This window comes from Dreissena polymorpha, chromosome 7 (genome assembly GCF_020536995.1).
Source record: "Dreissena polymorpha isolate Duluth1 chromosome 7, UMN_Dpol_1.0, whole genome shotgun sequence".
Lineage (NCBI taxonomy): Eukaryota > Metazoa > Mollusca > Bivalvia > Myida > Dreissenidae > Dreissena > Dreissena polymorpha.
Window position 1 is genome coordinate 45,929,670 of NC_068361.1, and position 26,677 is coordinate 45,956,346.

The following is a 26,677-nucleotide window of genomic DNA, read 5'->3' on the forward strand; positions in this document are numbered from 1 at the left end:
TAACGTATTTTCACAAGTTTTTCTATCCTTAAATGCTTAAATTTTAGTTCTTATATACACATTACTATCTTGACATGTACTGGCTTTTGTTTTTATTCAGTGAATAACAATTTCTATTATCTAAGAAAGGTATGATCAATTTAACATATGGCAGAATTAAAATGGCAGAATAATTATTTATATAAATCCTACAAACTGTGAATAACAATTAGATCATAATGAGAGACATGTGTCTGAGAATTAAATTTTTTCAATCTTCTTTACAAGAAGTATATTTCTTTTACTTTAAACAAAACTAAACAGGTCCAAATTTGTCCTTTAGACAGAGTGTTCCATAAAGCATTAACACTGTGAATGAACAAAAACTGTCGCGTGACCACAAAAGTCAACGTCAGTAGTCATTTTATGACAACAAACACCCGCGCAAGGTATGTTTTTTTCCCAATATCTTTGCTGATCATCCTCTGACTTTCATACGACCTAGTGCAGGCAATATGGCATGCATATAGCTTTCGATCGGTATATCACGCGCTGTGTGTGTTGCTCTGGTTTTCGAGAACACTTCGGCGCAAATTTCCATTTACATGTAAGAAGCAAACATCAGTAGTAAAATTACAAAGAGTCAGTGTTCTCGAAAATTAACTATCACAGAAATGTCTATGCTTTACCGAACGAACATATATTACATATGTCTATGCATAAACAAACAAAAATATCTACCAGATAATAAATAAACGTTTAAATACTGAAAACAAATATGGCAAACGTCAGTAGCACGTTTAGGAATAGCAAACGTCAGTAGCAAAAATACTTTCGTTTTGACAACTGACGACAGGAATGATTCGATTTACAATGTGAATCTAAATTGATTTTTATGCAGATTCGTTCATATGACACAAAGACACTTATTTTGTTTCACGGATCATTTTGTAATGTTCAAACAAGTAATATAGTATAAGTCACAAATCAATAAGATTGCATATTATTTTAATTAAAGTGATATTATGAATTGAGCTGAAAAAATTAACAGGTCAAAAGAGTTAAGTTAAAATGTGGTTAATGACCAATTAACTGCAACGCATCTTGCTACCAGTTGTTTATAAAAATATATATAATATATTCGATATTTTACGTGACTGGTGAGTCCTCTTCCGGGGTCCTCTTAGTCAGAATGATCCGTAAAACAAAATAGTGTCTTTGTGTCGTATGAACCAATCTGCATAAAACTCAATTTAGATTCACATTCTAAAGCGAATCATTTCTGTTGCGATAGACACCTATAAACTGTTAGATGCACATAATATCACTTAAACATTAGTTCATTTTTGTTGTTGCAGAATTTATATATGTTGTGCATTAATTTATGACATCAATCTGAACTTGTTATATCTAATTAGTCCCCTACCGGTTTCACCGGAGGGGACTTATGGTTTTGTATCAGTCCGTTAGTCCGTCACACTTTTCTTGATCCTGCGATTACTCTAAAAGTTCTTAATATTTTTTCATGAAACTTGGAATATGGATAGATGGCAATATGGACATTATGCACGTCATTTCACTTTGTTCCTACATCAAAAATTGGGGTTGCTATGGCAACAAATAGACTAGAAATACTGCTGAAAATGGTGTGTTTTTCTGGATCCTGCGATAACTCTTAAAGTTCTTAATATTTTTTATGAAACTTGGAATATGGATAGATGGCAATATGGACATTATGCACGTCATTTCATTTTGTTCCTACGTCAAAAATTGTGGTTGCTATGGCAACAAATAGACTAGAAATACTGCTGAAAATGGTGTGTTTTTCTGGATCTTGCGATAACTCTTAAAGTTCGTAATATTTTTTCATGAAACTTGGAATGTGGATAGATGGCAATATGGACATTATGCACGTCATTTCATTTTGTTCCTACATGTACGTCAAAAATTGTGGTTGCTATGGCAACAAATAGACTAGAAATACTGCTGAAAATGGTGTTTTTTTCTGGATCCTGCGATAACTTTAAAAGTTCTTAATTTCATGAAACTTGGAACATGGATAGATGGCAATATGGACATTATGCACGTCATTTAATTTTGTTCCTACGTCAAAAATTCTGGTTGCTATGGCATCAAATAGACTAGAAATACTGCTGAAAATGGTGTTTTTTTCTGGATCCTGCGATAAATTTAAAAGTTCTTAATAATTTTTCAGGAAACTTGGAACATGGATAGATGGCAATATGGACATTATGAACGTCATTTCATTTTGTTCCTACGTCTAAAATTATGGTTGCTATGGCAACAAATAGACTAGAAATACTGCTGAAAATGGTGTTTTTCTGGATCCTGCGATAACTTTAAAAGTTCTTAATATTTTATTCATGAAATTTGGAACATGGATAGATGGCAATATGGACATTATGCACGTCATTTCACTTTGTTCCTACGTCAAAAATTCTAGTTGCTATGGAAACAAATAAAAAAAATATTCTTACAATGGTGGAATTTCTGACAATGGTGGAGCTGGTAGGGGACTTTTATTGCTTGACAATAGTCTTCTTTAAATCTAGATTAGCATAAATTATATTGTTTCACATGTTTTTCATTAAATTAAAGGCCTGCATTTATTCGTCTACTGCTGTTTGCATATTTTTGCTACTGACGTTTGCTATTCCTAAACGTACTACTGACGTTTGCCATATTTGTTTTCACTCTTTAAACGTTTATTTAATATCTGGTAGATATTTTTTTTGTTTATGCATAGACATAATAATTATGTAATATATGTTCGTCCGGTAAAGCATAGACAGTTCTGTGATCGTTAATTTTCGAGAACACTGACTCTTTGTAATTTTACTACTGACGTTTGCTTCTTAAATGGAAATTTGCACCGAAGTGTTCTCGAAAATCAGAGCAACACACAAAACGCGTGATATACCGATCGAAAACTATATGCATGCTATATTGCGTGCACTAGGTTGTATGAAAGTCAGAGGATGATCAGCAAAGATATTGGAAAAAAAAACTACCATGCGCGGCTGTTTGTTGTCATAAAATGACTACTGACGTTGACTTTTGTGGTCACGTGACAGTTTTTGTTCATTCACAGTGATTAATCAGATAGTCATTTTCAAGGAAGTTTTTTTGTGAAAAATAATAGTATAATGATGACAAATATTATGAATGGACAATTAAAAATAGAACTTAATATCAGTACTACAATGATAAAATCATATCTTATAAATTGAAAATAGCATAACATTTAAATGACAAAAACATGATAAACAATTTATCAACAATTTAACAAGTTCATAAATTTAGACAGATATAATGGCCTTTAAAAAAATGTACAAATATTTGAATATTATTTTTTCTTTCAGACAATGTGTTAATGTGACACTTATATCTGAGTTAGTCAAAGGACCCACACCAGACTTGCAGCAGCTATCAAGAAAGCTTCAAACTATTCTGGAAACACTTAAGAAACTTGAGAACAATTGGAACTGCAACATGCAGTCTTTGCCCGCTTCATACACCAAACAATTGCATGAAATACGTCAAACACGTCAGAAAATAAATGCAATTTTAGATGAAATGGAAAAGACCACCATTAATGAACTAGATGAAAGGATGACCAGTCTGAAAGCGTCTATCAAGACCGATGTAGATAATTGTAATAAGATTATGATCAAACTGAAACAACTCGGTGATGTTATTCATGACATTGTTGATAAGGGCAAAGCTGAACTCACATTTATTGCAAGTAAGAAATGTCTAGAAAAAATAAAGCAGTCTGAAACGTACCTGAAGAAGAACACTGTTCTGGTAGAAAGTTCACTGACATTCCAGGCAGACATTAATGTTCTACATTACTTGACTGGACTGTCAGGTCTGGGAAAGGTTATTTTCAGTACCAAGGTATTATCAGTGCTAGGTGACCCAGACCAGGTATTCAAAGTGCAAGGAAAGTCAGAGTATGATGTGAGCCTACCAAGTGATACAGAGAAGAGCTTCAATATCAGTGCCATCTGTGTTCTCTCTGATGATCAGATTCTTGTTGCAGATTTTGATAATAAACAAGTTAAGCTACTCAATCATCAATACCAGGTGGTGGGACATTGCGATTTAACTGGCTATCCATTGGACATGTGCCATATCGCATCAGGTGAGGTGGCTGTTGCTGTGGATGACGATAAGACACATGAGGTCCAGTTTGTCTTGGTGAATGATGGGCGACTGGTTAAGGGCAGGAAGTTACAGTTTGAACATGGATGTTATGGGATTGCTCATGATGGGACAAACCTGTATCTCACCACTGGCACTGCCCTTTTCAAGCATTCATTGACTGCAGACCTGTTCAGTAAGGTCTATGAAGATACATCAGGCAGAATGACAGGTAACATTATGTTGCATATATCTAGCTATTATTTGAAATTTCATCTGGTCATAAAGCAAGTAATACTTTAATGGATATATCCGTTCATCAATTGAAATATTCAGAGGTCATTGTATTTCATATAATGAAGTCTTTCAGATATATGTTTTGCAAATCACTTACTTTATAATTTGTTTTTTACATTATAGGAAAATGAAAAATAACTTACTAAAATGTCTTTCGCTTGCTAAATCATGGTTGGTATATATTACATTTTTAAATTATGCCACGGTCATTGTCTGCAAGATATGTACGTAAATAGGTAAATGTGTTAATGGACAGAATGGCATTGATCTGTTTCTCATGGTGTTTTAGCATAAAACATTTATGTATACATACAGGTTGTTTTGTATTTCAAGAGTGAAGAAACATCATACTTTTAATACTAAATTAAGCTACAAGTGTTATTAAATTTATGATTCTGTAAAGCAAAAAATATGTTAGTACTACTCTCTCTTACAGTATCTAATTGTGCAGTGAGTCCATTGGGTGACAAGATATTTGTCACCAGCCCAGGTAAAAGCAGACTCCTCACCTTGGCCAGAGCTGGCAAAGTTCTCCACACTTTCAGAGACCCAGACCTACATGGGCGAGGTGGTATACATGTTACCGCTCAGGGACAGGTGTTGGTCTGTGGATTTTATTCGGACACTGTCTTACAACTGGATGGGGATGGCAAGAAGAAGCTGGCAACTCTTGCTACCAGGAAGGATGGCCTTGATCGCCCATGGTCAGTCTTCTACAACAGGCGTACAGAATCCATCATTGTGGGACAGTATGACTCCAAAATTCTGGTGTATAAAGTATAGTGCTTTTGTGTGCCATTTGTTTCCATGAAATATGCATATGAAAATGTACTTAATGCATGTACATACAATTTATGGCAGTGTTATGTTTCATTACATAATTCTTGCTGGATGATTTATTGTATTAACATGCAATTTAAAACATGCTATCATGTGTGGGAGAATTATATGTACATTTGATTTGCATAGCATCAGTACATTGTTATAGATCAATGTAATCAAAAAGAATAGAATGTACAAACATGATTCACCTGTAGTGTCTGTTATGCTCTACTGTATTTGAGTGTTACATTAATATACATCTATAAACTGACAAAGAATAGTATAAACATACATGATTTACCTGTTTGTTATGCTCTACTGTATTTGTGTGTAATTGTTATGTAAAGAAAATAAAAATTGTGCAGTTATATATGCTGAATCTGTATCTTTCTGGAATCTGTTGAAATCTCTTTTTTTCAAAAAGGAGTTTTTACACAGTTTCTCAATCCTTAAAGTATTAATCAATCCTTGCTGCAAATATTGACAGCTTTGAAATAATGCAAAAAATACCTTTTGAGAAAAAAAAATTGCCGGCATTTCTGACTTTGTTTGTATCCTCTTTAAATGCTAGCTTTGACAATTATCTATGACATATTTCCGTTAACATTTATGTGAAGACAGGAAAAGCTTCAAACGCTAAAGCATTCAATGACAGCTATTTGGTCATCTGGAAATAATCAACAACAAAAGAACAGATATATTTTTTTGCAAAATAAACACTACTTTTTACAGTTTCAGTATCTTAGAAGAACTAGATTTTGCCATTTCATTTAATTTGTTAATTGTCATTAACTTAGATTTATTAATCTACAAATGTGACTATTGCGTACTGCATCTTCTATTGTTTTTTCTTTGTAATTTCTAAAAAAATGTAATCACCGATATCAATTTTATACTTGTTGTTCATATTTATATTTGTCATAGTCATACCTGCAATTATCGAAACATTAATAATAGAGAGTTTGGGTGAGCAGCACATGTCCACTTGGTTCTCTTGTTCAGATTCTGGCCATCAGGTGAGCTCTTCAATGAAACTTGTGGGCTCTCTGGTTAGTTGTGAGCGTTAGCTCACAAATAATGAAGAGGAAGTTTTGCAAGTCGGTCTGCTGTTAACTACGCTAGGAACGATAACCACTGTCTGTTTATACTACATCACTGGTACACTGCAGCAGACAGCCTGTACATGTATGTTAACAATAGGTTTAAGAGCTTGTACGACGACATTTGCCAGTTTATCATTGAAATCTGTACATATGGGCTGCTTTCAGGGAAAACGGGGGTTAATGCTGCATTAAAAGTCTGTCATGTGGGCACAATTTTTGCTCAATAATTTAAAGTAAAAAGATAAAGTATTAGATATGCGTAACACAACATGTACATGACTATAGGCTTGTTATTCTTTAGCAAGGCAACCAAAATTCTAAAGATGGTTGCCAGTGGAGCAACCAATTGTGAAAAAAGAGACATATTGTTGTTATTTTGTCCAAGTTATTTCTATAACATAAATATGAGGATAAACAGTGCACACACATCTCAACCTGTGCTTTAAGACACACTCTTTATAAATTTTAATGGGTTGTGTTCATTTCAAACTTGCGATATAAAAAGCTATAACATAATTTTAAAAACTGACTCATCTAAGATTATGCAATAGCGAACAACTTCAGTGCCTTCAGCGCTCTGATTTTAACAATATTTACCTGATGGGATGAAACTAGCAGGAACCCACCTGCCAATGGACCACTTGTAGTCCCACTTGTCAATGGATCCCTTGTAGTCCCACTTGCCAATGGACCCCTTGTAGTCCCACTTGCCAATGGACCTCTTGTAGTCCCACTTGTCAATTGATCCCTTGTAGTCCCACTTGCCAATGGATCCCTTGTAGTCCCACTTGCCAATGGACCCCTTGTAGTCTCACTTGCCAATGGACCCCTTGAAGTCCCACTTGCCAATGGACCCCTTGTAGTCCCACTTGTCAATGGATCCCTTGTAGTCCCACTTGCCAATGGACCCCTTGTAGTCCCAATTTCCAATGGACTCCTTGTAGTCCTACTTGCTAATGGACCCCTTGCAGTCCCACTTGCCAATGGACCCCTTGCAGTCCCACTTGCCAATGAACCCCTTGTAGTCCCACTTGCCAATGGACCCTTTATAGTCCCACTTGTCAATGGATCCCTTGTAGTCCCACTTTTTAATGGCCCCCTTGTAGTCCCACTTGCCAATGGTCCCCTTGTAGTACCACTTGCTGATGGACCCCTTCCCAATGGCCCCCTTGTAGTCCCACTTGCCAATGGACCCCTTTAAGTCCCACTTGTCAATAGATTCCTTGTAGTCCCACTTGTCAATGGATTCCTTGTAGTCCCACTTGTCGATGGCCCCCTTGTAGTCCCACTTGCAGTGCTCACGCTGCTGCCAGACATTATCGCCAATGGCGATTATTTTATCCAACTGGCTATTATTTCCTAAAATTGTCTAGAAAAAATGGCGATTATTTTATCCGCCTACATAAAAAAAAAAATTGCCACTAAATGTTGTCCGGCGATTGCGAAACGCCTGCAAATCGGGCCATCAAGCAGGAAAAATCGATAACGAGATTACCTGTGTACACACTCGACCGTGTGTATTGTCATACACGCGTCAATAACTTCTGCGACATTGTGGCCTAGAGCATTTTTCTCAATCAGTGTCCGACAGCAGTGATATATTTCGGAAAAAACGTCTTTAATCTCCCTGTGCTTTACCAATTATCGGTAACTGTTAGATCTTTGCTAATTTTTCGCCAATTATTATTTAATCGTCATTATTGAAAATCGCCGCTAATATTGTTGGCTGGTTTTGTTTTGCACGCCGTTTTTTCTGCAATTAGATTACGTTGAACATTGCTTGATGAAATAATTATTTAATCGCCATCAACTAATTATCCCCGTAATTACCGCTGTTTGTCGTCTGCTTTAACATAATGATTCCAATTTTTAACCTGTAGTGCGTTCAGTTACAGCGAACGTTCGCTATAGTTCGCGAACGGTCGCGAACGTTCGCTATTGAACGCTCGGTTCGCCGCGAACGTTCGCGAACCGAAGCGAACCCTCTCGGGAGGTAGTTCGCTAGCGAAACCAAGATGGCGGACAAATAAATATGTTGTATTTGTTCAGTGTTACTTCGATATTTTTTCCTTTTTTGTAGTACATAAAGTGAATTGAACAATAAACAAAGTGTATAGGAGGTTTTGGGGATTCCGATAATAACGTCACGTTTGCGCATCCTCAAATTTTGGCCGCCAACACTGCGGCCATTCTGCTATTGTTTGCGTTTGATGATCCGCATCGTAATAAGATTTCAATCATATTCGCGACCCATTTTATGAACAACAAAATATTCAGAAATTGAAATTCTTCCATATTAAATAGAATCCAATGAATGAACACAAATAAGGACGAAAACAAACAACAAATTGGTTGATTTTATGTTATCAACATAAAGAAACTATTTGAACCTATATGTCCGTAAAAACTTACCTTGTTACAGATTAACTAAATCCTCTTGATACATGTAATTGTTTTTATTTAATTGTTCACACCAATTTTGACACACCTTATTTCAGCATTTTTAACCACCCATTGTTTAATTGCCCCTTTGCTCATCACAACCCGATTATCTCGATATGATCGGATACTGTCCAGACAATAACTAAGAAAACAGGGTGTCATAAACCCAGGGACCCATATTTGTATGACTCAGTATGGGGTCATTAACCACATGTGTCTGGTCATTAAACACAATTTATGATACCTCCGTGTCATCTCTGGGCATATTAAGCCAAAAACTTAACAGTTGCTTTAATAAAACATTTGAACATATTTAAAAAATAGACGTACATTTGTTCGAAATGGATTAACAGGAACTATTAAGTATATATATAAGCCAGTTTAAACATAACACTTAAGTGTTTTATAATGACAATTCATTTAAAATAGTGCAGAAATTTACTGCTACACAATTATCGTATTTAACGGGAACCTGCAAATGTAAACCGATATAATGACGTGTAAAGATCGTGCGTTTTTGCAGTTTTCGAAACATCATCGTGAAAACAAGCAATCGCGTTTGATCATAATATCGATATAAAATACTTGGGTAAAATAAATGTATAGATTTATGGAATAATAAAATGCCAGATTTGTATCGCTCATAATCACTACATTAGAGTTTTCAATATACATGTGCATTCTAAGACAGTTCAATTCGCAAAATATGCAGGTGTTTTTTTTTCCATGTGAATGCTAAAATTTATTAATATTTTCATTAAATGTAAACGAAACGAAAATTCATTCAATGTAAAAGAAAATTAAACTAAATTTGAAGATTATAATGTATTGCGCTATTTAAGTGCTTTGTTTTATAACTGATTCAATGCACCTCTTACACTAAATTTCGATTGCTAATGAAAAATAACACTATCGCATCCACACCACTTATTATTATAATCAAATTTTTAAAGGTTTTATTTTTTTTTGGAAATATCTGTTAGTTAAGTACTTTCTGTGTTATTAGCGATTTCCGCCATCAAAATCGCTACAAATTTCTGGGAGCCGCCATCTTGAAACGTTCGCGCCGAACTTATCGTTCAATAAGACCGATTTGGAAACGAACGATCATTGGCGAACGTTCGCTGTAACTGAACGCACTACAGGTAACCTGGTTTTCCCAATTCAAAGGGACCCGGCATATGCCATGGTCAGCTAATTTTAACGAAACGCGTGTTTGGAATTACACTGAGGTGGTGTATTTTAACTCACGCGCTGTGACGTTAATTGATGTAAACATGATCGGCATTGCGAAAGTGTTATTTTTGGAATAAATCATTTACAATTGATATTGGCCTCTGCCTACAATATTGCGGCCGATGGCAAACGCCGTATTAAGAGATAAAGTAGTCGAACGATATGCACATTTTAGATTATGCATATTAATATTATGCATATTTCATGTGCAAAACGCGTACAATTTTTCGGATTACCGTTTTCGGATACTGTATTTTTTTCGTCCATTATGATTTATTTTCGAAGTTCATAACAGCAAAAATAGAATGACGAATACACATGCGGTGATTCGGAAGGTGTGGTTTATAATATTTCGAGTATTCACCAAAAATTGCAATTGGAAAAACTATAAAAAATAGTATAATTAGTGCTCTGGGTGGGTTGGGGCCTCTGCCCTTAATTCTTATGTGTATGTAACTGTAGCTGAGATCTGGTTTGTTAAGTCACACCCACAACATTGATTGTATTCTTTATTGTAAAGCCATGATAATATTTTATAAGAAAATGACACACTGATATTATGCTTGTTTTTGAGTATATATATATATATATATATATATATATATATATATATATATATATATATATATATATATATATATATATATATATTAAATAACTTAAATCAATAGATATACATTTAATAAAACATAGATAAAATGAGATTCATGGTTTTTTCTTTCTTTTTGCCTTCAATACCGTTTTGCGGAAAAGTCCGCATATGTTTTGGCTATTATTTTTTTAAGAAAAAAAAATATGGCTATTATTTTCTGAAGGCCAGAGTGAGCACTGCACTTGCCAATGGTCCCCTTTTAGCACCACTTGTCAATGGATCCTTGTAGTACCACTTGCTGATGGACCCCTTGCAGTCCCACTTGCCAATGGACCCCTTGCAGTCCCACTTGCCAATGGACCCCTTGTAGTCTCACTTCCCAATGGACCCCTTGTAGTCCCACTTTTCAATGGATCCCTTGTAGTCCCACTTTTCAATGGTCCCCTTGTAGTCCCACTTGCCAATGGTCCCCTTGTAGTACCACTTGTCAATGGATCCCTTGCAGTCCCACTTGCCAATGGCCCCCTTGTAGTCCCACTTGCCAATGGACCCCTTGTAGTTTGCTGCTTGATTTTCTGAAAAAACTTATATGTTCTCTGTACAAAAAGTATGGAAAGAACAAAGGTGGAAAGTCATAGCCAAAATGGTAGTTTTTTACCTTTAACCTATCATATATGCATTTTAATGTTTGTATACTCATTTAGGAAATCAAATTAAATTTAGGACCTTTCTTAATAGATTCAAGTTTTAATAGATTGAAGTTGTAAAGGCTTCATTTCCAAGCCTCAGATACTGATGAGCAGCAAACAGCATAAAACCTAAACACACTGGGAGTTACTCGCAGGCTGTTCTGGTTTTATGCTGGTTGCATATAGCTATTTTGACTTTGCTTCTGAGTGGGAAAGTGTTAACCCTGTACTACCATCATTCAAGTCCCCCGACTTCTGTTCGATGGATGGTCAACCACAGACTACAGTGAGCTGTTTTCCAGTGAGGATGCAATCGAGGACTGCATTAAAGTTATACTGGACACTGTCAAGGTTTGAACAAAAATATTGAAGCCATTTGATCCCTTTTATTAGCTCTTTTTATTAGCTTGGCATTTTCAGAGAAAACCCAAGGAATTGTCATAGCCAGTTTGTCGTCCGCCGTCCGCGTGGTGCTTAAACCTTAACATAGACTCTAAAATCAAAGCGCTTCCACCTACAACTTTGAAACTTCATATGTAGATGCACCTTGATGAGTTCTACATGCCACATCCGTTTTGGGGTCACTGGGTCAAAGGTCAAGGTCACTGTGACCTCTTAAAAAAAATAATCTGACAAGCTTTCATTTATTCAAAACTGCACTTGTATCTGAGCGTGGCACCAGTTATGCGTTGCTCTTGTATTAAAAGTAACGTTTTGAATTTTGTAAACTGTCAATATACGTAGCAGCACTTGTCCATAGAAATCACATAAAAAAGCAATGGGTCCTAATTTGCCAGTGCAATGTTTGCAATTTAATTGTTCTCTGGACATATTTGCTGTGTAGGAATTTAGATTTTCCATACTATAAAAATGTGCTAGGTATTGAAGACAAATCTGATACATATTTTATAAATTTAAGTAATTTTATTTGCCCTATACCCTCTTTTTAGTTCAACTGAGCACATTGCGCTGAATTTTTCTTCAAACAACTTCTCCTGAGTCCCTAAACAAATTTTAACGATATTTCACAGGAATGACCTTTGGGTGACACTCTGTCAAAGTTTTTAAAATCTTTGCTGTCTGTTTCAGATGTTGATCACCAGAGTTAACAAAAGATTAAAAAATATTTTTAAATGAACACTCCAAAATCTTCTCTGAATCCAAAGTCCTTGGCTTAATATTTGGCTCTAATATTGTTTATTGGTGCTCTACTATGTTTGTTTAAATCCTGACCCCCCAAGGGTAAAAAATTTCTTTGCCTTATCAGTCACATGATATATAGAGACAGACATGTATTGCAAGAAAAACATAGAAAATCTTTTTTAAACAAAAAGGACCTGAAATTGATATATTTGTTTGTTACATCAATTGGTGGTTCAAATCATGTACAAGGGGTCAAAATTGGACCTTCTCTGAGGTTTTCCCTTATGTGTTTATAGTGAAAACTAAAAAAAAAAAACACTAAACAAATCTCTGAAACCATTCCTGAATCTGGGGGAAGCTTGTTTACCTGATATGTAGGGGTAGCTTGTTTACCTGATATGTATGTATTGACATCTTTACCTTAAATATCTAAAATTGCTGAATCTGCTATGCCTATAGTTTTGGTATTGACCAAGTTTGTTCAAATAATGTTTTTTATTAACCAGGTTTTCCGAAGGAAAAAACTGGTTATAAGATTGGCGAATGTCGGTGGGCGGGCTGGCGGGCAGAACAAGCTTGGTTGGGCCATAACTTTGTCGTTCAGCATCAGATTTTAAAATCATTTGGCAAATTTGTTCACCATCATTAGACAGTGTGTCACGCAAAAGAATTACGTCGATACCTCCAAGGTCAAGGTCACAATTTGAGATTGAAGGTCAAAAATGGCCATAAATGAGCTTGTCCGGGCCATAACTTTGTCGTTCATTGTCAGATTTTAAAATCATTTGGCTCATTTGTTCACCATCATTAGCCGGTGTGTCGCGCGAAAGAATTACGTTGATGTCTCCAAAGTCAAGGTCACAATTTGAGTTTGAAGGTCATAAATGAGCTTGTCCGGGCCATAACTTTGTCCTTCATTGTGAGGTTTTAAAATCATTTGGCACATTTGTTCACCATCATTAGAAGGTGTGTCGCGCGAAAGAACCAAGTCGATATCTCCAAGGTCAAGGTCACAATTTGAGTTTGAAGGTCAAAAATGGCCATAAATGAGCTTGTCTGGGCCATTACTATGTCATTCATAGTGACATTTTAAAATCATTAGGCACATTTGTTCACCATCATTGGATGGTGTGTCGCGCAAAAGAATTACGTCAATATCCTCAAGGTCAAGGTCGCCACAACTAAAAATAGATTGATTTTGTAACTATGTAACTATGAACAATCGTTAACAATGCACATTTTGAGTTTGAGTTGTCTCTCTTTATCAGACTTTTTATGCTCCCGGTAGGGTGGCATATAGCAGTTGAACTGTCCGTCGGTATGTCATTATGTGTGTAAATGTGTGTGTCAGTCTGTCCGTCCATTCGAAAAAAACACTTTAACGTTGGCCATAACTTTTGCATTATTGAAGATAGAAACTTGATATTTGGCATGCATGTGTATCTCGTGAAGCTGCAAATTTTGAGTGATGGAATTTCAAGGTCAAGGTCATCATTCAAGGTCAAAAAAAATAAAATATATATTTTTAAAGCGGCGTTCTCATGAAGCTGCACATTTTGAGTGGTGGAAGTTCAAGGTCAAGGTCATCCTTGAAGGTCAAAGGTCCAAAAAAAAAATCAAAGCGGCGCAATAGGGGGCATTGTGTTTCTGACGAACACATCTCTTGTTTTTTCTAATTAAAATCAAGGGGGATAACTATACACATTTTGAATTGTCTCCCTTTATCAGATTTTTTTTCAACTGAAAACCTTGTATTGTGACAATTTTGTCCCTTGTTTAGTTTAAACCTATTTATTTTAGCTCCATTGCATAGAAAGCCTAAGGCTTAATTAAAACGGTCTCGACTCTATTTCCTGGGACTCGAACCTGTACTTGGTGTCTCTGGGGGAGGAGATCTAAAAATGCTCCCAAAGTGGGAATCAGCCTGTGACCTTCCAGTTTTAAGGCGGACATTATATCCACTATGCCACAACTTCTTTTATTTACATAAAATTTGATTACCAGGAGCCTATGCAGTTAACCTTAGACATCCATAGTGCAACCTTGTTAACACTGGTAGTTCTCATATTTGTGGCCTAAGCATCATGAAACTTGCTATGGCCATTTGTTTTATTGATATTTTACCCGTATTACTAAAATGATAACTAAATCATCATACAAGTTACTCAGAACCATTCAGTTCCTTTGGGTGAGCAAGCTAGATCTTTGGCCCTCTTTTTTTAAAACACCTTTTAAAATATTTGCGTTTTAATCTTTGTTCTGTTATTTACTGTAATGGAAACCAAAAATCAATTATCTGATATTTATCATTTTTTGTTGTGGGCTTTTTGTTATCTTAAATAATAAAAATAAAAAAAATGTATACCTTGAAATATTTTTTCTTTAATTTGTTATTAGTCCCCTACCGGTTTCACCGGAGGACACTTATGGGTTTTGTCTCCGTCGGTCACACTTTTCTGGATCCTGCGATAACTTTAAAAATTCTTAATATTTTTTCATGAAACTTGGAACATGTATAGATGGCAATATGGACATTATGCACGTCATTTCATTTTGTTCCTACGTCAAAAATTATGGTTGCTATGGGAACAAATAGACTAGAAATACTGCTGAAAATGATGGTTTTTCTGGATCCTGCGATAACTATTAAAGTTCTTAATATTTTTCATGAAACTTGAAACATGGATAGTTGGCAATATGGACATTATGCACGTGATTTCATTTCGTTCGGACGTCAAAAATTCTGGTTGGTATGGACTAATAGACTAGAAATACTGCTGAAAATGGTGGTTTTCTGGATCCTGCAATAACTTTTAAAGTTCTTAATATTTTTTCATGAAACATGAAACATGGATAGATGGCAATATGGACATTATGCACGTCATTTCATTTTGTTCCTAAATAAAAAAAATTGGTTGCTATGGCAACAAATATATATATATAAAATCTGGAATTTCTGACAATGGTGGAGCAGGTAGGGGACTTATATTGCTTGACAATAGTCTTGTTTAGCTCATTTTAAAGGTATTAACGTAGTTAACAAATATTCGGATTATTTCAAGTCACCTTTTATTGATGTTATGTTACAATTTTAATTTCAGGAGTACACATTTGATGGATTAGTGGTTGAAATTTGGTCACAACTTGGAGGTAAAGCTAAAAAGTAGGTCTGTTTTCTATGGTGAAGACCCATATTTTGTTTAAAAAAAATTATTTTATAAGGCTATAGTAAAACCTTGTTAACAATAGTTCAATCTAAATGAAACTAAGTAAGAACATTTGTTCTAATGACATCTTGGTAGAGTTTAAAAATTCTTCCGGTTTGTTGAAAAACATGGCAGCCGAGTCGTGGGGCATTTTTCCTTATATTGCTATTGTGAAAACTTGTTTGTGCTACATTAGCCACATTTATCTTCATGAAATTTGATCAGAACATTTGTCCCAATAAAATCATGGCTGAGCTAGAAACTGAGCTCAAAAATTAGGTCACTAGGTCAAATAAAAAAGCTTGTTTATACTCTAGAAGTCACTTTTTTGGTCCAATCATCATGAATCAGCTCGCACTTTCTCAGTATAGTCCAGTTCCTTTGGGTCTCTGGTGAGCGCCTTGGGGCCCATGGCACTTGGGTTTGGAGAACTTCAACATTTTCTCACACATTACATATATTAAACACTTTTTATGTCCCCCACCACTTTAGTGGGGGACATATTGTTTTTGCCCTGTCTGTTGGTTTGTTTGTGTGTTTGCATCAAACTTTAACATTTGCCATAACTTTGGCAATATTGAAGATAGCAACTTGATATTTGGCATGCATGTGTACATGTATCTCATGGAGCTGCACATTTTGAGTGGTGAAAGGCCAAGGTCAAGGTCATCCTTCAAGGTCAAAGGTCAAATATATAGCTTCAAAGCGGCGCAGAAGGGGACATAGTGTTTCTGACAAACAAATCTTGTTTTTAGCTCACCTGTCACAAAGTGACATGGTCAGCTTATGTGACCGTGTGATGTTCGGCGTCCGTATATGCGTGTGTGCGTGCGTGTGTCCGTCAACAATTTGTTTGTGTAGACAGTAGAGGTCACAGTTTTCATCCAATCTTCATGAAATTTGGTCAGAATGTTTATATTGATGGAATCTGGGTTGGGATTGTATTTGGGTCATCTGGGGTCAAAAATTAGGTCACTAGGTCAAATAATAGAAAAACCTTGTGTAGACAATAGAGGTCGCAGTTTTCATCCAATCTTTATGAAATTTGGTCAGAATGTTTATTTTGATGAAATCTGGGTTGGGATTCTATTTGGGTCATCTGGGGTCAAAAACTAGGTCACTATGTCAAAAACTAGGTCAATTAATAGAAAAACCTTGTGTAGACAGTAGAGGTCACAGTTTTCATCCAATCTTTGTGAAATTTGGTCAGAATGTTTATCTTGATGAAATCTGGATTGGGATTGTATTTGGGTCATCTGGGGTCAAACACTAGGTCACTAGGTCAAAAACTAGGTAAAATAATAGAAAAACCTTGTGTAGACAATAGAGGTCGCAGTTTTCATCCAATCTTTATGAAAATTGGTCAAAATGTTTATCTTGATGAAATCTGTGTTGGGATTTTATTTGGGTCATCTGAGGTCTTAAACTAGGTCACAAGGTCAAATAATAGAAAAACCGTCAACAATTTGTTTGTGTAGAAAGTAGAGGTCACAGTTTTCATCCAAACTTTATGAAATTTGGTCAGAATGTTAATCTTGATGAAATCTGAGTTGGGATTGTATTTGGGCCATCTGGGGTCAAAAACTAGATCACTAGGTCAAAAACTAGGTCACTAGGTCAAAAACTAGGTCACTAGGTCAAATAATAGAAAAACCTTTATAGACAATAGAGGTCACAGTTTTCTTTCAATCTTTATGAAATTTGGTCAGAATGTTTATCTTGATGAAATCTGGGTTGGGATTGTATTTGGGTCATCTGGGGTCAAAAACTAGGTCACTAGGTCAAATAATAGAAAAACCTTGTGTAGACAATAGAGGTCACAGTTTTCATCCAATCTTTATCAAAATTTGATCAGAATGTTTATCTTGATGAAATCTGGGTTGGGATTGTATTTGGGTCACTTGGGGTCAAAAACTAGGTCACTTGGTCAAATAATAGAAAAACCTTGTGTAGACAATAGAGGTCACAGTCTTCATCAAATCTTTATGAAATTTGGTCAGAATGTTTATCTTGATGAAATCTGGGTTGGGATTGTATTTGGTTAGTCAGGTGAGCGATTCAGGGCCATCATGGCCCTCTTGTATTAGAAAACTTTGACATTTTCTCAGCATACTACGTATTACATATATTGATCACTTTTTTTAGAGAACTTCAACATTTTCTCAACATATCACATAAGTACATAATATTGAACACTTTTCAGAGAACTTCGCCATTTCCTCACCCACATGGCTGAAAGTTTCCATGAGCAAGGCAAAGAAATGATTCTCGTTATCCCACCTCCACTATATGACAGGTAGACTTCTGCAGGGGTGACATGCTGCAAGCATTTTAGGAGAAAATTTTATTTAAATATTTCATGGCATAGTGGATGTGGTGTCTGCCTAGGGACTGGGATGGCATCTGTTCGATCCCCACTGTGGGAGCATTTTTTAGATTGCCCACAAAGATACCAAACACTGATTCTACCCGTGAAATGGACTCAATAGCGATTGAAAAAGCCTTTTGCTTTCAGAGCCATGGAGCTTATATTTATAGGTTCAAACTAAGTTCATTTGTAAAAACTCCTTAGAATTGAGGTTATTAGACTGTGGTATTAAGTTGGTAAGGTAGGTAAGCGTTACATGGTCCGGTTGTATTACATTGGGGTTTCAGCTTAGATTTAGTATTTCAATGACACTTCATATGAATGTGTTTATGTTTGTTTTTTTATTGCTTAATGTATTTCTTATATGCTAGAGTTCCATTGACCACTTGTGAATACTTTGAGTTATACTATATGATAACACATGGGTTTTAATCCTAATGTATTGTAAAATAATCTGTTTATCAAGACCTTCATAAGGATTGCAGTACGAGTAGATGGCTTAAGGTCAAGGTCTTAGTTACTAAGAGTTGTTCATGAGTGTAGAGTTCTGCTTATTCCCTGTTTTTCTGTGCGCAGGGAGACACCGGGCATGTTTTCCCAAGAGGACTTTGAGGCACTGGCCCCACTTGTTGACCGCTTCTCCCTGATGACTTACGACTACTCCAACCCTGGACGGTAATTGTTGTTCTATTATTACATGGACATGATCCGAGTCTTGATCTGGGAAAATGCATGTGCTTATAGTGACGTCCCAGATAAGCCTGCACAGGCTAATCATGGACAACACATTCGCCTTTTTACTGTTTGTTTTTTGTTTAAAGGAAGTCTCTTTTTAACGAAAATCCAATCTAGGTAGAAAGTGTCGTCCCTGATAATCTGGGATGATACATAATGCACATTCATTAAGCCAAGAACGGGACTCATTCAATAAACATGCTTTGCTTCTTTTTTTTCAAAACTGTGCTGCAAAGCTCTTAAGCTGATTTGATGAGATTATAGTTTATAGTCATTGATAGAGGGCCATATTGGGTATATTCATGTTATTTCACTTTTGTGTCTGACCAATATTGTGGTTGTTATTGATATAAAAATACTTAAAGAACTTTCAGGAAATTTAGCCATGACTTTAAACATTATTAATCTACTTTGATTAAACTCAATATGTGGATACAAGGCTGTATAGGGAATTGCACGCATTTTCAGGTTTTTTTACGATATACATTTAAATTGCTATGATTACAGACAACATAACTAAAATCTGCATCGTGCCATAACAAATAAGTAATTAAGCTAGGTTGATAAAAATAAAAGACTTCCTGTTCTTACTCCGACAACAAAACCCCAGTATGGGACTGCTGCTTTGTCTTTGACAAATCTCTTGTTGTTTCGGCCTAGGCCTAACAGTCTGTTCAACTGGGTCCTTCAGTTCATCTCCCACTGGGTTTTTTCAGGCCCTGGCCTAAGAACATGTTTAATTGGATCATTCAGTGCAAAGTCTGATTGTGTGTGTTTTCAGGCCTGGGCCCAACAGCTCATTTAATTGGGTAATCTAGTGCATCACCCACTTGTTTTATTTCAGGCTCTGGCCTTACTGCTCGTTTAATTGGGTTATTTAGTGCATCATCAACTTTTTATGCCCCCCTTCGAAGAAGAGGGGGTATATTGCTTTGCTCATGTAAGTCGGTCTGTCGGTCGGTCTGTCGGTCCGTCCACCAGATGGTTTCCGGATGATAACTCAAGAACGCTTAGGCCTAGGATCATGAAACTTCATAGGAACATTGATCATGACTCGCAGATGACCCCTATTGATTTTGAGGTCACTTGGTCAAAGGTCAAGGTAACAGGTGAAGGTCACAGTTACTGGAAATAGGCATTTTAAGGATTTAGCATGGTTTAAACAAGGGAAACAACTACCGTTTATGCATGTTCTTTTTGTTACAGCATTTGCCTCCCTTGTAATTTATTTAAATTTTACCAAATGTAAGGCTAACTGCATTTTTGTAATGCATTGTATCAATAAACATCCGGCAAAAATGAAATTAAGGTTGCATTATCTCTACCTAGTTATGCCCCCTTTCGAAGAAAAACTCAACACAGTAAAATGGTTCACCACCACCATCACCACGTATTCACACAACGGCTGCTACTACAACTTATAGCCCATATAGGTGGCATGCATGTTTTACAAACAGCCCTTGTTTGTTTCAGGCCTAGGCCTAGCAACCTGTTTAACTTGATCACTCAGTGCAATGCCAACTTGTTTAGTTTAAGGCTGGGGCCTAACAGCCTTTTTATCTGGGCCTTTCAGTGCATCACCAACATTATCATTTCAGGCCTTGGCCTTACAGCCCGTTTAACTTCATCATTCAGTGCAATTCCAACTTGTTTTGTTTGAAACCTGGGTCTAACATCCTTTTTTACTGGGTCTTTCAGTGCATCACATCACTTTATTCATTTCAGGCCTGGCCCTAACAGTCCTTTTAACTGGGTCATTCAGTGTGTCTCCCACCTTGACCCTTCTGGATCGTCCCCCCACCGGTCCAAGATCCTGTTGGGCCTCAATTTCTATGGCAATGACTACTGGGCACGCAACGGAGAAGCTGTTCTCGGAAATAAGTAAGACAATTTTATATTTGATCCTTGTTCTGAGAAAACTGGGCTCAATGCATGTGGGTAAAGTGTCATCCCAGATGCATCCCTGTGCAGTCTGCACAGGCTAATCAGGGACGACACTTTCCGCTTTTATGACATTTTTCTTTAAAATGAAGTCTCTTCTTAGCAAAAATCCAATTAAGGCAGAAAGTGTCATCCCTGATTAGCCTGTGCGGACTGCACAGGCTAATCTGGGACGACACTTTACGCACATGCATTATGCCCAGTTTTCTTAGAAGGCGACTCATTTTATTGTTCTTATGGACCCTATGCATTGAAGATCTGCTTAGTTATGATTGGTTATTTGTGTGTGGATGAACTACTTTAAATATACTTAGTAAAAAAAACTTTTTTTTTATTTGTTGATCTTGACATTATAACTGCCCATTTGGGTTTTCATAAGAAATGACTTTACTTAAAAGGCAAATTAACTAAGTTAACTATGTTTTCTTGTATGTCTAATCACAACTGATGACTGTAAATTTGTTAAATTTGGAGGAGAAAAAAAAGCAAAACAAACAATTGATATCATTCGAAATAAACATGAAAGCGTTTAATAAATGAGAATTTTGCCCCTTAAGGGGAAATTAACCTATTAATGTTTAAGTTCAATATATTCAAGTCAAAAATCAGTAACTGTTGGTGTAGCAATATTATTTTTTTTTATAAAATTGAAGGTATTGCAAAACAATGCAAGGCTAGGGATAAATGGAGATACAATAAATTACACTTACTTACAAATTTAAATCTTATTTATTTGGTTGAAATAATTATTATTCATAACAAAATTTAGCCAATATTTTTTCACTGGTATATGTTTTCACCATTTCTCCTGACTGTTGTAATTTACCGTTGTTTGCTGTAAATGACGTTACTTTGTTATTATGACAGTTATCTAAAATTTTATTTTATGCTTTCCGGTGGTTTATAGAGAAATATCAGTGAAATAAAACTGGTATTCCACTGTTTTAAACAGTGAAAAATAACAGTGAAAAATATCGATATTTGTCACTGTTTTACTGTGAAATGACGTCATTTTTTCAACGAAATGACGTCATAAATCCAGCGAAAGTATCCAGTTTAACTCATTTACAATGTAAATAAATGGTGAAAAAAGCATAATTTAAAAAGAAAATTTGTTGGATTCATTGGAATATCGATTTTATTTCACTCGAGATCATAGAAAATAAATATTTTCACTCGTGGCTGCGCCACTCGTGAAAATATTGTTTTCTATGATCACTCGTGAAATAAAATCGATATTCCACCGAATCCAACAAATATCCTCTATTAATTTGCTGATACTATTCATATACTGTGAAAATGTGCCTATTGTAGAAATTAACGAAACTTAACGAAAGAATTTGTAAGTAATCTGTTTTGTGTCTTCAGATATATAGACCTACTAAAGAAGCACAAACCCAAGCTGGTATGGGACACAGATACAAGGGAGCACCTTTTTGAATACAAGTTTGTATAGTATCTATCATGCAGTAGCATCTTATCAATAGTGATGGGCTGATACTAATGCTCGATTGGTCATTGTTGGCTTGGGTAATACTTTCATGTACCCCGGGTACTCTTAAGTATACTTACATGTACCCTGGGTACGATAAATATACTTAAACATACCGAGTCGATATAAGACGAAGTGTGTTCCCGCCCAAAATCCGATGTCGTAAAATGCGCTACTGATTACAGTTAAACGATATTGTTTATCTTAAACAAACTTCTCTTTTAAAAAACTGCATCAACATGCGTTTTGAGTATGGGTTTTGATAATAAAGAGGCAATTTAACAGAAAATTTACATAAATGTGAACATAATAAATAAAAAAATAAAAAAGCTGACAACGACCGATTTAGCGTTAAAATTCTCAGGTACGTTTAAGTGTATTTACTGTACCCGGGGTACATGTAAGTATACTTAAGAGTACCCGGGGTACATGTTAGTATTACCCGAGCCGACAATGACCAATCAAGCGATACTAATTGTCACGGTTTGTTTTTTTATAGAGGATTGTCGACTTTTAATTCTGGCTACCAATGAAATGAAAAAAAGATAGAATAGTGTTTGGGCACTTGAAACACCAGTTAAAATGTTTTATCTGCTTATTGTGATCATTTCGAAACTCAAAATATTTTCTTCTTTTTTTCAGAAGTGGGGGAACCCAGCATCTTGTGTTTTATCCCACATTAAAATCCATACATGACAGACTAAAAATAGCCAAAGACCTTGGCGTAGGAATATCTATATGGGAAATAGGCCAGGGCCTGGACTACTTTTATGATCTGTTCTGAGAACAGGGTGTTGGATTAAAAAATAATGCTTATGTGATTTTTTAATTTTATATGATTATAAGAGTATTTTAATTTAAGGATTTAATTTGTTGTTTGACTTGAAGGAATGATTCCCTTTTTTTTCATTATTGATGTTTCCACTAGTAAAGGACCGATTCAATGTGTGATATTACCCAGTCATTACAAATGTTTATCAAAATGGAATTGTATTCAAATATTTTATGTGAAATTGGAATGAATGCATTAAACTTTATTTTCATTATATTCAACTACATATAGTTTGAAATTAAGATTTTTTTTAGTTCAAGAGCAAAAAGCTTTGCAACCAAATGTGTTTTCGTATATGTTAACTTTTGAGACATATTTTTACACATTGTTCAATATTCCATTCCACACTTTTATGCCCCCTGTAGGGTGGCATATAGCAGTTGGTCTGTCCGTCTGTCTGTCCGGCATTCCATTTTCTGCAAAGCTTGCAGATATTAAGCTGATTTTTGGTATGTGAGTCTACCTACATAACTTACAGATGAAGTGTGAGTTTTGTTCCGGTCCATTAATTTTTGGAGAAGTTATTTGCCTTGGTCTTAACAATTTCTTTAAAATAGCTGCTGTGCGGCTTCAAAGCACAGAAGGGAGCATTGTGTTTCACAAACACAGGTTTATTTATTTGTTATTCATGCAAGCATGTCTGTATGTATCATTGTTGCACATTGATAATGAGAATAAAAATGTAAATTTATACTTGAAAAATATTGATTAGTTACTTGCTGTATATTTATAAAAGAATGTCACTGTGTTATGATACATCAGTAGTAATACATACCGTCTACTCTCCAATTATGAAATGATTATAATTTTTTTCACCACTTTTTTAGTTTAGTTTCTATTGAATGCTTTATTATTAGGCATTTAATAGAAACTAAAAAGTGGTGAAAAAATGTCACAAAACTGCGGCCTTTATCTGAAACTATTGACATCTTGCCAACTGTCAATCTGATTCTTATTTAAATATCGATCTATCAATCGGTGATAGATAAATTGACCTGTCCACCATCTTCCAGACAAGCCTAATGCCAAATTATATCGTGTATATGTAAAATAATAAGGAATTTGCATAACTTAAGAAATCCACGTTATAAATCCATTTTTTTGTGTAGGAAACAAATGAAAACAATTTTATGTTACTATTTAAAAATGAATTTATAAAAACCATCTTATAAGTTTTTATTTCTGATATCACCAATACAGGCGGTAACTTTGGGGAAGTCGGTACCAGCGTCTGATACTTGTAGCTTTATTAAGTAGGCTGACTGAAATTTCCTTCATAAAACACTGATTTATATCAGAAAATGACCAAACTGATTTTGTTGTCTTGCATTTTTAATTATTATGATTGATAAATGTGTCATAAGCAATTTTTTAACATTATTAATATCACTTTTATACGTAATTACATGGGGGATTTTGGTACCCGCTGTGCATCAGAAAGCGTGTAAAACTTAACCAAAGTCCCAATTAAATTGCTATTTCATGTCAAATACATGTGGAAAAAATGTTGCGTTAATTTCTTTGTAAATAACAAGTGTAGAAGTGTTCATTTATTACCAATACCACCATTACAGGTAGTAACAGGTTATATATCAGTAAGCGCGTGCATTTGAGAGCGTGTTTAACATACTGAAATGCAAGTTACAGATAGCTAATGTTCTTTATAAATTATATTGTTTCCAGTGTTACCAGGGGGTGAAAAAAGTCTTTACAAATCATCTGGAATATTGCATTATTTATAGGCAAAGAAGCCACTTTGGTGTTAGCTTGTGTAGATTTTCTAACTGCTAAGACATGTGATTAGGTGGGCGGAGCGATTAACGTCCAGGGGAGATGTCAACTACCTGGACTTAATCCTTTCAGCGCTGGAACCGAATTTCAAAGGCCTTTGCAAACAGTCTGGATCCAGATGAGACAGCACAGAACGTGGCGTCTCATCAGGATCAAAACTGTTTGCTATTCTGATAGTATTCTTTGAAAAAAATCAAAGAAATGCTAATTTTAGAAATTCAGCAGATGACATTTTAGCAGATGACAAATTTCCCAGCATGCAAAGAGTTAATTGTGTAAAATTGGAGTTGGTTAATAGTACCGTTACTGAAGGCTTCTGTTATTTCATAATGTGGAAGCACATATAAGAACACTCATAGGTATTTCCTTAACTGCTCTCATAACAGATACAAACAGGCATAGTGATGTCATTTGTGGTAATGTTAGGTTTTCTAACAAATGCTCTCAACTGTTATTCTTAACATGCAACATAAGAAATAACTATACAGATTTCATACACATGTCTAATTTATGTCAAAGATCTATGTAATTTAATAATTTTGAATGTTGAAGCAACAGGAAAAGTACAGCATCGCTAATTATATTTTAATTGATATATTAAGTTTTTGTGCATTTTACATTATATAACATATTAACTAGCATTGTCAAGAGTGCTTATTTTGTGTATGCTGATTTTACTAGATTAAATAAAGTGTTGATGCGTATCAGAAACTGATGTTATTATACACAACTCGGAAGGTTTAGAGGGTTGGAAGTCAGGCATCGTCAGTGGCAGAAAACAAGACCTATGTTTGAAAACACAACGTCCTCTGCTGCATTTTGAGGCCGCATTTATTGTTATTTTAGAGAAAATTGTAAAGTCAAAGGCCGTTTTTTTTTAAAAATCAATGAACAGAATGAAACTAAAACTTGATCTGTAAGTCATGCACCAGTAGGTAGACTTGCACACCAAAAATAAGGTCCATATCCAAACAAATTTTATGCTCAGAAGTTTTCTAACCAAGCTGTAATTCATGTGAAATAACACATTAAATATAATGTGTGTGTAAAATAGCAGAGCATCGTTTCAGTCACAAAATAAGGGTGACACAAAATATATTAAAATATACATCTATTAATTGCTTGTTACAAAAATGCAGTGCAGAAGATTATGAATGATAAAATAAACACATAAATATTACTTCAATGGAGATTCATGTTTATTAGACCACAATGTGTTTATATCATGTTGAGTGTGAAACCATTCTATCTGCTTATAAAAGGTTCAGTAGATACAGCACTTTCGATCACACTCTATCAATGTTTTGATTGGTCAGTGTTATTTCAACTTACCTACATTTTGCATGGATGTATAAAGCCATAGTTGTTATTTTTCAAGATTAATTTATCTTCTTAAATATGAATCAACATATTAAATGCCTCCCTGTTATCCCGTTCAGATTAATTGATCTAATTGAATCAATACATTAATCACCTCTGTAAGCATTTGGTTTTATATGCTATCTAGTCTTAAAAACTAGATTTGAAAGATATTTACTGTATACAGTATACAGTGGAACCCCTCTGAACCGGACACTCCAGCATTTTTAGCACAAACAAATGCATACTATGTAGTAAAAATGTGATTCATAAAACATGCATATTCTTGCATTAACAGAGTCTAATAAAAAAAAAAGTTCTCATGTGAATTCTAAACTTCATTTAAATTCACTGTTTAAGCATTTTGCTAGCCTCTGGGCTTTTCTTAATGAATAAAATTCTTATAGGAACACATAATTGTATTTTGCAAGTGTTAATGTTGCTTTAAGTTGATAATTGAACTTTGACCAATCAAATTGGTGG

General features: G+C 35.2%; 2 protein-coding genes across 2 annotated transcripts in view; both read left to right on the forward strand.

The window, feature by feature from the left end:
* The window catches only part of LOC127839213 (chitinase domain-containing protein 1-like), a 39,689-nt gene extending 15,941 nt beyond the window's left edge, over positions 1-23,748 (forward strand). The window contains exons 6-12 of the mRNA XM_052367487.1: positions 11,572-11,678; positions 15,572-15,633; positions 17,880-17,972; positions 18,621-18,719; positions 20,505-20,660; positions 22,089-22,166; positions 22,855-23,748. Coding sequence (XP_052223447.1) covers positions 11,572-11,678; positions 15,572-15,633; positions 17,880-17,972; positions 18,621-18,719; positions 20,505-20,660; positions 22,089-22,166; positions 22,855-22,996 — 737 coding nt within the window. The 3' untranslated portion in view covers positions 22,997-23,748. The remainder of the gene's footprint in view (positions 1-11,571; positions 11,679-15,571; positions 15,634-17,879; positions 17,973-18,620; positions 18,720-20,504; positions 20,661-22,088; positions 22,167-22,854) is intronic.
* Positions 3,131-5,643, forward strand: LOC127839212 (uncharacterized). Its single transcript, XM_052367486.1, has 2 exons — positions 3,131-4,378; positions 4,880-5,643. Exons 1-2 carry the CDS (start codon positions 3,313-3,315, stop codon positions 5,224-5,226), a joined length of 1,413 nt encoding a protein of 470 aa, XP_052223446.1. The 5' UTR covers positions 3,131-3,312; the 3' UTR covers positions 5,227-5,643.
* Positions 23,749-26,677: the final 2,929 nt, after the last annotated feature.

Bases quoted from the DNA above. Each gene is read 5' to 3' on its own strand.
- LOC127839212 (XM_052367486.1), top strand. From the start codon at position 3,313: ATGGCCTTTAAAAAAATGTACAAATATTTGAATATTATTTTTTCTTTC. The intron at 4,379-4,879 runs GTAACATTATGT...TCTCTCTTACAG, and splicing joins TACATCAGGCAGAATGACAG to TATCTAATTGTGCAGTGAGT.